The sequence below is a fragment of the Carcharhinus amblyrhynchos genome, chromosome 9 (assembly GCF_965287045.1).
Source record: "Carcharhinus amblyrhynchos chromosome 9, sCarAmb.v2.hapA, whole genome shotgun sequence".
NCBI lineage: Eukaryota > Metazoa > Chordata > Chondrichthyes > Carcharhiniformes > Carcharhinidae > Carcharhinus > Carcharhinus amblyrhynchos.
Genome location: NC_137332.1, coordinates 38,908,101 through 38,920,675, shown reverse-complemented (window position 1 = coordinate 38,920,675; position 12,575 = coordinate 38,908,101). Strand labels below are relative to the sequence as shown.

General features: G+C 41.1%; 1 protein-coding gene across 1 annotated transcript in view; it reads right to left on the bottom strand.

The window, feature by feature from the left end:
* faf1 (Fas (TNFRSF6) associated factor 1) overlaps positions 1–12,575 on the bottom strand; it is a 312,720-nt gene that overhangs the window by 19,148 nt on the left and 280,997 nt on the right. The window contains exon 18 of the mRNA XM_080195485.1: positions 2,635–2,850. Coding sequence (XP_080051611.1) covers positions 2,635–2,850 — 216 coding nt within the window. The remainder of the gene's footprint in view (positions 1–2,634; positions 2,851–12,575) is intronic.

Below are 12,575 nucleotides of genomic sequence, written 5' to 3'. Positions count from 1 at the left end.
AAAATATAATGGCCCAGATGGAAGATGCTGAAGCAAGTGAGCACTGAAACAACAGGAGTCTCTACGTGCTGAGCCTCATGACTCGGATAAATGTTCCTGCCCTGCATTACGTACAGGTCTGCAATTCCACTGAAGGGCAGACTCAGGCCAGCTAAGGATGCAGTAAGGGAGTTTCATGAATAACCCTCATGAAAGTGGATTTCCAGTCAGGACTAAGGAACTCATCGAACTTGTACTTCAACTGAATACAAAATTTCCAATGCCCCTTTCTTCGGCTCTGCTATCAGAATATTCTTTGCACATAAAGATCTTCAGTGGCTAGACATAATGTTGCAATGTGTGTTATATGTTATTTATCTTGCAGTGTGTTTTGATTCAGTAAATATCATTTGTGGTACTACATAAGGGGGCATCGAGATCTCCCACACACTACAGACTGATATTATTGCATTTAGAATGACTTACTTTCTCAAGCACTGCTGACAAGCCATAACTATCTCCAATGACTAGTTATAACCAGTTTCTCAATTCTTCAAGTAAGTCAACTGTTCTGTTACAAATTTTGAACACTTTCTATTTTGGCAGGACCAACAGGATGCAGGAATACAATATCAGGGGTAAGAGTCTTAGTTGGGTTGAAGAGCAGAAGGATCTTGGGGTCTGGGTCCATAGGACTCTTAAATCGGCCTCGCAGGTGGAAGATGTGGTCAAGAAGGCGTATGGAGTACTGGCTTTCATTAATCGAGGGATTGAGTTTAGGAGTTGGGAGGTAATGCTGCAACTTTATAGGATCCTCGTCAGACCCCACTTGGAGTACTGTGCGCAGTTCTGGTCGCCTCACTACAGGAAGGATGTGGAAGCTATTGAGAGGGTGCAGAGGAGATTTACAAGAATGTTGCCTGGATTGGGAGGCATGCCTTATGAAGACAGGCTGAGGGAGCTAGGTCTCTTCTCTCTGGAGAGATTTATAAAATGTTGAGAGGAATAGATAGGGTGGATTCTCGGAAGCTATTTCCCAGGGCTGAAATGGTTGCTACGAGAGGACACAGGTTTAAGGTGCTGGGAAGCAAGTACAGGGGAGATGTTAGGGGAAAGTTTTTCACTCAGAGGGTGGTGAGTGAGTGGAATTGGCTGCCGTCGGTGGTGGTAGAGGCAAACTCACTGGGGTCTTTTAAAAGACTTCTGGATGAGTATATGGGATCTAATGGCATTGGAAGTTACAGATAGTTCTATGGCTTGGTAGGTATAGATGTGATAGGTGCAACTTGTGGGCCGAAGGGCCTGTTTGTTTCAATAAAACCACTAATTGAACACTATAGTAGGTGCTGGGTACAAAATAGATGGGTACAAAATAGACGGGTACAAATAGATGGGTCCAATTATAGAAAAATACATTTTGAGGATGGTAGAAATTGGGTAACCAACTTGAGGGGCTTTTAAAGGTTTGTCAAAATGGAGGTAAGGGTTAACTCTGTTCTTTTAAGAGTGGCATTAGCTCTGTTTTCTACTTTGTATTATTTGAAGCAAGCCTTTTATTCTTCATGGAGCAAAGTCTAGAAATTAAGTACAGAACTCTTTATCGTAGTGCCATCATTTGAAAAAGTCAAAGTACCAGACTCACCATTGGCTTGGCTCAAAAAGAAAATGTGTGCCAAACTATAAACCTATAATTCAGTATTAGAGATGCCTTCAAAATATGAATGCACAATATTAAAGTAATTGCCACTTCACAAAGAAAGACTGGACAGTATAATTGCATTCTCCATCTGTTCCAAAATTAATACTGCACTGGCAGTGATATTATAAAGAGATTATTAACGAAGGCAGAAGGGGAAGTGACTCCATGAATACTTAAGTAATTTTGCTTGTCAGAAATGCGCAAGCTGGGCTGAAGGCTGTGAGATATAAATAAAAAAGTATTCTGAAGTGTTAATAAAATCTGAATTAATAAATAGATATGTCAAGGAGTATGATAGAAAGCAAAATAAATGGGCTTTGATTTGATACAGTCATAATACAAACAATAATCTGGGGATTCTCATGACTATTGGATCACCATTCTTGCAATTTATGTTATATAACGTGTGTATGTTTGTTGCCTTGCAATTAACTTCAATACATCTGTCATTTTATAATTTATGTCCTGTAACATGTTTAAGATGTCCTCTTGATTATTTAATTTTTCCTACATATGTTTAATACCTGCTTAAGACTTCACAGCTGTGTGGTAGCTTTTCCCTTTCAAAAACAAGGAAAATACCAATGCAGACCTAAATGTTAGTTGATGCCCAGAGGAATGTTTTTAGACCTACACATGAGTTAATGCTGGTGGAAGAATTAAGAGGTTAAGCTTTTGAAAGCTTGCACAGCAGATGTTAATAAATCTGACCAGATGGAATATTTTAAGAGCTGGTTCTCTTCTCATTATCCTCATATTTCAGAAACCACACAAAAGTGTTTAGTATTTGATAATGTTATTGTGCAAAAAGTAAAAAGAAAAAGAATTTTTAAAAATAATCTATTTGGAATTAAGATCAAGTTACTTGAAAATATCTTAATTTGTTTTTAATCTTTCCAATACACATGCAATAAAAATTGTAGCACATTCATGAAAAGATGATATGAGGCACTTACGTCTCTTCTGGGGAAGGTGCTCAGCAGTTTGTATTCATCCTTTGGGAAACCTTTGGAAGCCACAAAATCAAAGACAACTTGGAGTCTGTTGCTTGCTAAGAAACGTCGTTCAAAGAATTCCCCACGCGGTGTTCTAATGCGTAGTTTGCTGACAAGTTCAGTGCTCTCCTCTCTTGGCTCTGGAGGTAATGACTGCTCAAGGGACAATCGAATAGCCTGGACAAATAAAGAGACAAAGAACCTGAGCAAGTCCTCAGGTCAACTTTATTCTTTCTCCACCAACCTTCAGGAAAAACAGTGACCAGTTCAAAGGCATTCCTCTTTCAATTATAGGAATTATTTACTATATTACACCCGGAGATACACACTAATAGTACAATTTACTGTAAAGATTTATGTTCAGGGAAAGTGTAATAAATTTTGACCATTGTCTGAAATATTCTAACCATCAGACTTTATTTAAAGAAGGATTGTAATTTGAAGCCTGACGACAGCTATAATCTGTTTTGTCATTTCTGGTTATTAATTATATTTTGCAGAAAAGATGCTGACAAACTATGAGGTTACAAGCTAAATTAGCAAGTTTGTAAAAATCTTTCTAAAACTTGTAAATTTTTGATAAATCTATTTGAGTAACATCTGATTACTATCAGATTACTATTACTATCCCAACTCACCTCCTCACCCTCCTTATGTTATCCATGAGGTGGTGAGTTGGGATTAAATTGGTGCATTTATTTTGTTCTAGCCCTTTTGTGTGCTTAATATTTATAGTCGATCTAAGTCCCAGATCAGGAGCAGCTATTAGACTATTAGGTGTAATCTCTTCTACTTTAACCAGAATTATTGCGTTGATACCAACACAGCAAGGTTAGCTGAGATATGGGCCTTTGCTGTTGACTGAAGATATGGAAAACACGTGGTACATCAGTAGCCTATCTTTGTGCTGGGGATAGGGCACCACAATAGAAGAAGGCTGGTATGGCCTGTCTGCCCTCACTTTTCATATTGCCCCATCCATTTCTGCTGCTGCCCTCTCATGTCTCCCACTCCTCCCTTCTTCTCCCTCACCACTACTAGCCCCCCCAATCCTCCTATTCCTCCATTTCCTCTCACCTGTTGCTCAGTTCTACTCTCCCCATACACCTCTTCTCTCAGCTAGGGTACAGCAATAGTAGCCACTAATTATTTTATGATGCAGCCTTCAAGTCTTAATGCGTTTGATTTTTCACCTACAAATACTCTTGTAATGCAAGTGCAACGTATGTTAAAAAAATCTTGCATTCTCCTTACATATCCAGAAATATTCAACACTATTAGCAAAGTTTAAAGTACAGAATTTTAATTGACAGAAATAAAGCAACAATCTTATCAGGGAATAAAAATATCAGCAGCCCATTAAGCATCTTTACCTATAGCCAATTCCCAATTTACTATTCTCCAGGGCTTCTCAATACTCTGAGTTAACAAAGAAGACTGGCTAACAAGTACAACTTTGTTCATCAAAACAATTAGATTGATAATGTTAATAATACTAGGTAGAACAAATACCAAGCTGAATAAACATTAATTTGGCCATGAGAAAAACAAATAAAGGAAGATGCTTTATTCTCGCATAGAATATCCACAGCTGGATCTGAAATTTAGCCGTCGAACAGAGGTTGTGGCTAAGTGAATACGATTGTGTGAGAAGCAACAAACAGTCAGCAAGATCTAAACATCAAAACATAAGCAGCAGACATATTGTGACTAACAGTGAAAGCTTTTTGAAGTCCATTTCTGCAGGTGGCGAAAAACTGCAGCAGGCGACGGTGCAGAGGGACCTCGGGGTCCTTGTGCATGAGTCGCAAAAACCCAGCTTGCAGGTGCAGCATGTGGTCAGGAAGGCGAATGGGATGCTGGCCTTCATAGCGAGGGGGATTGAATATAAAAGTAGGGAGGTCTTGCTGCAGCTGTATAGGGCATTGGTGAGGCCGCAGCTGGAGTACTGTGTGCAGTTTTGGGCGCCGCACCTGCGCAAGGATATTTTGGCCCTGGAGGGAGTGCAGAGGAGGTTTACTAGGCTGATACCGGAGTTGAGGGGATTGAGCTATGAGGAGAGGCTGAATAAACTAGGCTTGTACTCGTTAGAGTTTAGAAGAATGAGGGGAGATCTCATTGAGACGTATAAGATGATGAATGGGATGGATAGGATAGAGGTGGAGAGACTCTTCCCGCTCAAAAAAGACAATAGGACTAGGGGGCACAGCCTCAAGATAAAGGGGAGGCGGTTTAGAACGGAGTTGAGGAGGAACTTCTTCACTCAAAGGGTGGTGAATCTCTGGAATTCTCTGCCCGTTGAAGTGGTGGAGGCTGCCTCGCTAAATATTTTTAAGAAGCGGGTTGATGGGTTCTTGCTAAGAGAGGGGATTAAGGGTTATGGGGAGAGGGCCGGAAAGTGGAACTGAGCCACAACAGATCAGCCATGATCTTATTGAATGGCGGGGCAGGCTCGAAGGGCTAGATGGCCTACTCCTGCTCCTATTTCTTATGTTCTTATATTACACTGGCTTAGAACAAGCAAATTAATTAAGCCACAAATAAGAAGTCGGCCCAAATGGAGTTCTGACGGTTCAGGTATAAAATCCAAATTGCTTACGACGGCAATCTAACTTGGCCTAATTGCACATTAATATTCCAATAAAAAGTCCAACTCATAATCCAAATCTGCCTTTCACTAGTCCTGTAACATAGGCCAATTGTAGCATTGTCTATATGGTTTGTGAAGATCAATTAATTGGTAGCAATCAGGCATTGAATCAGAGACCTTCTGGTTAGACTCTGAGCCTTGCAACAATGTTTAGATAACTAATGAACCATCAAAAACTTGATGTGGAGATACCAGTGTTGGACAGGGGTGGGCACAGTAAGAAGTTTCACAACACCAGATTTAAGTTCAACAGGTTTATTTGGTAGCACAAGCTTTTGCAACACTGCTCCTTCATCAGGTGAGTCAATAACTTGCACATTACTTTTAATGAAATGAAACAAACTAAGATGCATTTTGGTAGCACTGTAAATCAAAATATGACACCAAACCACAAACAGACACTACGTCAGATGATATAAACTTGATCAAAGTGTGAGGTTTTAAAGTAGAAGTAAATTGAACACTGAAATCCGAAACAAAAACAGAAAATGCTGGAAAATCTCAGTAAGTCAGATAGCACCTGTGGGGACAGAACAGAGCTCACATTTCTAGTCTGGGTGACCCATTGTCAAAGCTGAAGATAAAGAAAGATGGACAAGATTTATATGCAAGGGTGGGGGAGGGGGTGTAATTGACCAAGATGTCATAGATAAAAAGACAAAGGGAATGTAAGTGGTGATAAAGGCTGAGGATGGTGTTAATAATGTGTATTAAGAGGTCAGAAGTGTAAATGGTGCAGTGTGTCAAAGGACAACTTGAGGAATGTAGCAGATGGCCCTATTGGAGTTTTAAAGAATACCTTAAAGGAGGAAAATCAGATGAAGGGAAAAAATTCTAGAGCTTAGATGCTAGACAACTAAAAGCACATCAATACTGTAGCAATTAAAATTAAGGTTGTTCAAGAATCCTGAATTATATCTCTGACGGTTATGGGATGAAGGAGTTTATGGAGGTAGGAAAGAGTAAGGACATAGACAGGTCTGAAAATCAGGAAGGGAATTTTAAAATTGTACGGTTGATTGAATAGGAGCCAATGTAGGTTAGCGAACACAAGAGTGATAGGTGGATGAGATTTAGTGCAAGTTAAGACATGGGAACTGGAGTTTTGGATGACTTCAAATTTCTTATAGATAGAATCTGGAAGACCAGTTAGAAGGGCATTGGAATAGTCAAATCTGGAGCTAACATAGGCATGAACTAAGGTTTCAGCAACAGATGAGGGGCAAAATCAGGCAATGCTACGTAGGTGGAAATAAACGAGCAGAGGTCGAGAAAAAAGTTTATCTTTGTCACAGTCATGTAGGATGTCATTTGTGGCTTTGATGATAATTGTTTTGATACTGCAGCAGAGACAGTAACCAGATTTGAGTGATTCAAACATCAGAGAAAATTTGTTTTGAAACACCATCACTGATTATCACAGAATTGTGATGGTGTAAAATATTAACAGAAAGTTACCTCTAACATTAAAGTTATGAACAGACTAGTTTTGTCTGACTGTTGTCAGGGTGAGGGATAAACTTGGTAGGCAACAAAGAGAATTTGGAGCAGCAATCATAAACAATCATTGTAATCTTTGATAATTTATCGAGGAGGCCAGCTTAATGGTGTACAGCTTCAACAGAGTTCTGAACTTGGGAATTTTGTGAGTGAGGGAGTTCTAAGCAAGGGATGTTGATCAAGGAGTGGTCTGAAAGACAAATCAAGACACAGCAAGACATGAAAGTTGAAGACCAGGGGTATTAATTAGGTGAGTAGATAGCTGTAAAGGATTAGATTAGAAACTCCAAGGTATTTTATGAAGTGAGCAAAGACCCCAACTTCTGCATTTGATATTGGCATTAGGGTGAGCGTAAGGTGTTTCATTCCAGGTATGATTCACATGACCCACTACAAAGCTTTTATCAAAACAAACTTTAAGAACACAGATGGAATGTAACAAAAAAGAATTAACATAACTTTTACCAATTAAAATACTTAAATAGGACAAAGTATAATTCTTAACAGCTAACCATCTCTATTGTTCCAATTTAAAGGAATATCCCCATAGACATGCGCTCTTCTTCAAAATTTGTTAGCACAAAAAAAAACTACGTTCATGTGGTGCTAAATTTCCAGCCATTATACACTTCTGGACAGAGAACCAGATAGCAGTTTCCAGAGAAGGATATATCCTGAAGCAGCAGAACTTTAGAGAAATAAACCTAGTTTCTGGCAGATTCAGAGACACGGAGCTATTTTTGATTTTAAGATTCAAACAACAACTAACTTTGAAATCTCTGAGAAAGATCCACACTCACACAGAAAAAGGTCACAGAAAGAGACTTATCTCCTGGCTGATTCCAGTCTCCAACCTGAGATGGGAGAAGATTGGCACTGCTCTCTCTCAACTCAAAGCAGCACCTAAGAAGATCTTATACTAAATCATTTGTTGTAGTCCTTTGTCTTCATTCCTGCACAACCCGGCAACTTCATAATAGGAATTGCCAAAAATTGATGACAGGAAGGCTATGGCAGGTGAGAACCTAGAAACTATTATCACAAAAGAGGTAGTGTTGGCCAAGTTAATGGGGATAAAGGTCCTGATGGAAAGCATCCCAGGGTATTAAAAGAGATGGCAGGAGAAATAGCAAATGCGCTAGTGGTAATTTACCAAAATTCGCTGGACTCTGGGGTGGTTCCCGCAGATTGGGAAACAGCAGATGTGATGCTTCTGTTTAAAAAAGGAAGTAGTCAAAAGGCAGGTAACTATAGGCCAGTTAGTTTAACTTCTGTAGTGAGGAAAATGCTTGAATCTATCAAAGATGAAATAGTGAGACGTCTGGATATAAATTGTCCCATTGGGAAGACGCAGCATGGTTCATGAAGGGCAGGTTGTGTTTGACTAATCTGGTGGAATTCTTTGAGGACATTACATGTGTAGTGGACAATGGGGAACCTATGGATGTGGTGCATCTGGATTTTCAGAAGGCATTTGACAAGGTTCCGCACCAAAGACTGCTACTTAAGATAAAGGTGCACAGTGTTATGGATAATGTATTAGCATGGACAGAGGATCGGTTAACTAACAGAAAGCTCAGAGTGGGGGTAAATGGATGTTTTTCTGGTTGGCAATCAGTGGCTGGTGGTGTGCCTCAGGGATCAGTGTTGGGACTGCAATTGTTTACGATTTACATAGATGATTTGGAGTTGGGGGCCAAGTGTAGTGCGTCAAAATTCGCAGATGACACTAAGGTGGGTGGAAGAGCAAAGTGTACAGAGGACGCTGGAAGTCTGCAAAGGGACATGGACAATCTAAGTAAGTGGGCGAGGGTCTAGCAGATGGAGTACAATGTTGGTAAAGTGAAGTCTTCCATTTTGGTAGGAATAATAGGAAAATGGACTATTGTTTAAATGATAAAAAGTTGCAGCATGCTGCTTGCAGAAGGACCTGGTGTTCTTGTGCAGGAATCTCAAGGAGTTGGTTTGCAAGTGCAGCAGGTAATTAAGAAGGTAAATAGAATTCTGTCCTTCATTGCTAGAGAGATGGAGTTTAAGAAGAGTGAAATTATGTTGCAACTGTATAAGGTGCTGGTGAGGCCACACTTGAAGTACTGTGTACAGTTTTCTTCTCCTTATTTGAGAAAGAATATCTTGGACTGGAGGGGGTGCAGAGGAGATTCACTAGATTGATTCCGGAGTTGAGCGGGGGGGGGGGGGGGGGGGATTTATAAGGAGACACTGAGCAGACTGGGGCTATACTCATTGGAATTCAGAAGAATGAGGGGAGATCTTATAGAAACATATAAGATTATGAAGGGAATAGATGAGATAGATGCAGAAAAGTTGTTTCTACTGGAGGTGAAACTAGAGCTCAGGCCCATAGTTTCAAAATAAGTGGAAGCAGATTTAGACTGAGTTGAGGAGGAACTTCTTCACACAAAGGGTTGTGAATTTGTGGAATTCCCTGCCCAGTGAAGCAGTTGAGGCTACCTCATTGAATGTTTTTAAGACAGAGATAGATAAATTTTTGAACAATAAATGAATTCAGGGCTATGGTGAGTGGGCGGGTAAGTGGAGCTGAGTCCACAAAAAGATCAGCCATGATCTTATTGAATGGCGGAGCAGGCTTGAGGGGCCAGGTGGCCTATCCTGCTCCTTGTTCTTATGTTCTAATCCAGAAGGTTGAACTGGAAGAACCTCAGTCCTTGTGCTTTTCCAACAGGTACAATGTTCTTGCAGCCTCTATGATAAGAGACTGTAGAGAAGATGAGTAAACTGACTACAGCACCATGATGCTACTGAGGGATATGGACAGCTTGGGGTAAATTAAAATGCAGAGTGCATAATCTCTAGAACGCCACCGAAGAGACAAGCAAATTGCCATAGTGGAGAAAAGATCAGGGCGTTGAATGTGTGGCTCACAGGCTGGTGTGGGAGAAATAGATTTTGATTCATGCAACAGTTACACCAGTAATGGGAAAAGATAGATGTGTACTGTTGGGATGGCCTTCACTTGAGCCACACTGAGACCAGTATTCTGAGCGGGGTGGGGGAAGGGAAAATTTAGAAAGTAAACAAGTAAGTTTAAGACAATAGTGGCGATATGATTAATGATGGCAGGAAGGGTCAGAGCATTCAAACAGTGCAATTAGCATATCGAGCTAAAGTTGGGAAAAATAGTAAAAAGAATTAAATGCCCTTCATCTACAGACAGCACAAATAGAAATGAACGGGTCCATGGAAATAAGGCAAACAAGTAGGGAGGTCATGGAACCTATACAGATTAAAGGGGAGAAGGTGCTTGCTGTTGAGGCAAATCAGAGTAGATAAATCCCCAGGACCGGACAGGGTATTCCCTCAGGCCTTGAAGGCGGCTATTGTTGAAATTGCAGGGGCCCTGGCAGATATATTTAAAATGTCGGTATCCACGGGTGAGGTGCCGGATGATTGGAGGATAGCTCATGTTGTTCCCTTGTTTAAAAAATGCTCAAAAAGTAATCCGCGAAATTATAGGCCAGTAAGTTTGACATCAGTAGTAGGTAAATTATTGGAAGGAGTACTAAGAGATAGGATGTACAAATATTTGGATGGACAGGGACTTATTAGGGAGAGTCAACATGGCTTTGTGTGTGGTAGGTCATATTTAAACAATCTACTAGAGCTTTTTGAGGAGGTTACCAGGAAAGTGGATGAAGGGAAGGTAGTGGACATTGTCTACATGGACTTCAGTAAGGCCTTTGACAAGGTCCCACATGTGAGGTTAGGAACGTTCAGTCACTAGGTATACATGGAGAGGTAGTAAATTGGATTAGACATTGGCTCAATGGAAGAAGCCAGAAAGTGGTAGTGGAGGATTGCTTCTCTGAGTGGAGGCCTGTGACTAGTGGTGTGCCACAGGGATCAGTGCTGGGTCCATTGTTGTTTGTCATCTACATCAATGATCTAGATGATAATGTGATAAATTGGATCAGCAAATTTGCTGATGATACAAAGATTGGAGGTGTAGTGGACAGTGAGGAAGGTTTTCAACGCTTGCAGAGGGATTTGGACCAGCTGGAAAAATGGGCTGAAAAATGGCAGATGGCTATTAGTGCAGACAAGTGTGAAGTATTGCACTTTGGAAGGACAAACCAAGATAGAACATACAAGGTAAATGATAGAATACTGAAGAATGTAGTAGAGCAGAGGGATCTGGGAACACATACATAATTCCCTAAAAGTGGCGTCACAGGTAGATAGGGTCATAAAGAGTGCTTTTGTTACATTGGCCTTTATAAATCAAAGTATTGAGTATGAGAGTTGGAATGTTATGGTGAGGTTGTATAAGCCATTGGTGAGGCCGAATTTAGAGTATTGTGTGCAGTTTTGGTCACCTAATTACAGGAAGGATATTAATAAAGTTGAAAGAGTGCAGAGAAGGTTTACAAGGATGTTGCCGGGACTTGAGAAACTGAGTTACAGAGAAAGGTTGAACATAACATAAGAACATAAGAAAATAAGAAATAGGAGCAGGAGTAAGCCATCTAGCCCTTCGAGCCTGCCCCACCATTCAGTAAGATCATGGCTGATCTGAAGTGGACTTTCCCACTTTCTCCCCATAACCCTTAATTCCCCTGTCTATCAGAAACCTATCCACCCGTGACTTAAATATATTTAGCGAGGTAGCCTCCACCACTTCAACGGGCAGAGAATTCCAGAGATTCACCACCCTTTGAGTGAAGAAGTTCCTCCTCAACTCCAATCTAAACTGCACCCCCACCCCACCCCACTTATCTTGAGGCTGTGTCCTCTAGTCCTGCTATCCTTTCTAAGCGGGAAGAATCTCTCTACCTCTACCCTACCCATCCCCTTCATTATCTTATACATCTCTATAAGATCCCCCTTCATCCTTCTAAACTCCAACGAGCACAGACCCTGTCTATTTAGTCTCTCTTCATAGGCCAACCCCCTCATCTCCGGTATCAGCCTAGTGAACCTTCTCTGCACTCCCTCCAAGGCCAATATATCCTTCCGCAAGTTCAGCGACCAAAACTGCACTCAGTACTCCAGCTGCGGCCTCACCAGTACCCTGTACAGTTGCAGCAAGACCTCCCTACTTTTATATTCTATCCCCCTCGCTGTAAAGGCCAACATTCCATTTGCCTTCTTGATCACCTGCTGCACCTGCAAACTGGGTTTTTGCGACTCGTGCACAAGGACTCCCAGGTCCCTCTGCACCGTAGCATGCTGCAGCTTTTCGCCTTTTAAATAATAATCCCTCCTACTATTATTTCTGCCAAAGTGGATAACCTCACACTTATACTCCATCTGTCAGGTCCTCGCCCACTCACAGCCTATCCAGATCTCTCTACAGACTTTCCATACCCTCCACGCAATTTGATTTTCTACTCATCTTTGTGTCATCAGCAAATTTCATCACCCTACACTCAGCCCCCTCCTCCAGATCATCTATATAAATGGTAAACAGTTGAGGCCCCAGCACCGATCCCTGCGGCACTCCACTAGTCACCAACTGCCAACCAGAATAGCACCCACTGATACCAACTCTCTGCTTCCTATTAGACAGCCAATCTTCTATCCGCGCTAACACCTTACCCCCAACTCCGAGCACCCTAACCTTCTGTAGCTACCTTTTGCGAGGCACCTTATCAAATGCCTTTTGGAAATCTAAAAACACCACATCCACCGGTTCCCCTCTGTCTACTGCACTAGTCACATCCTCATAGAAATCCAATAAATTCGTCAAACACGACTCCCCCTTAACGAATCC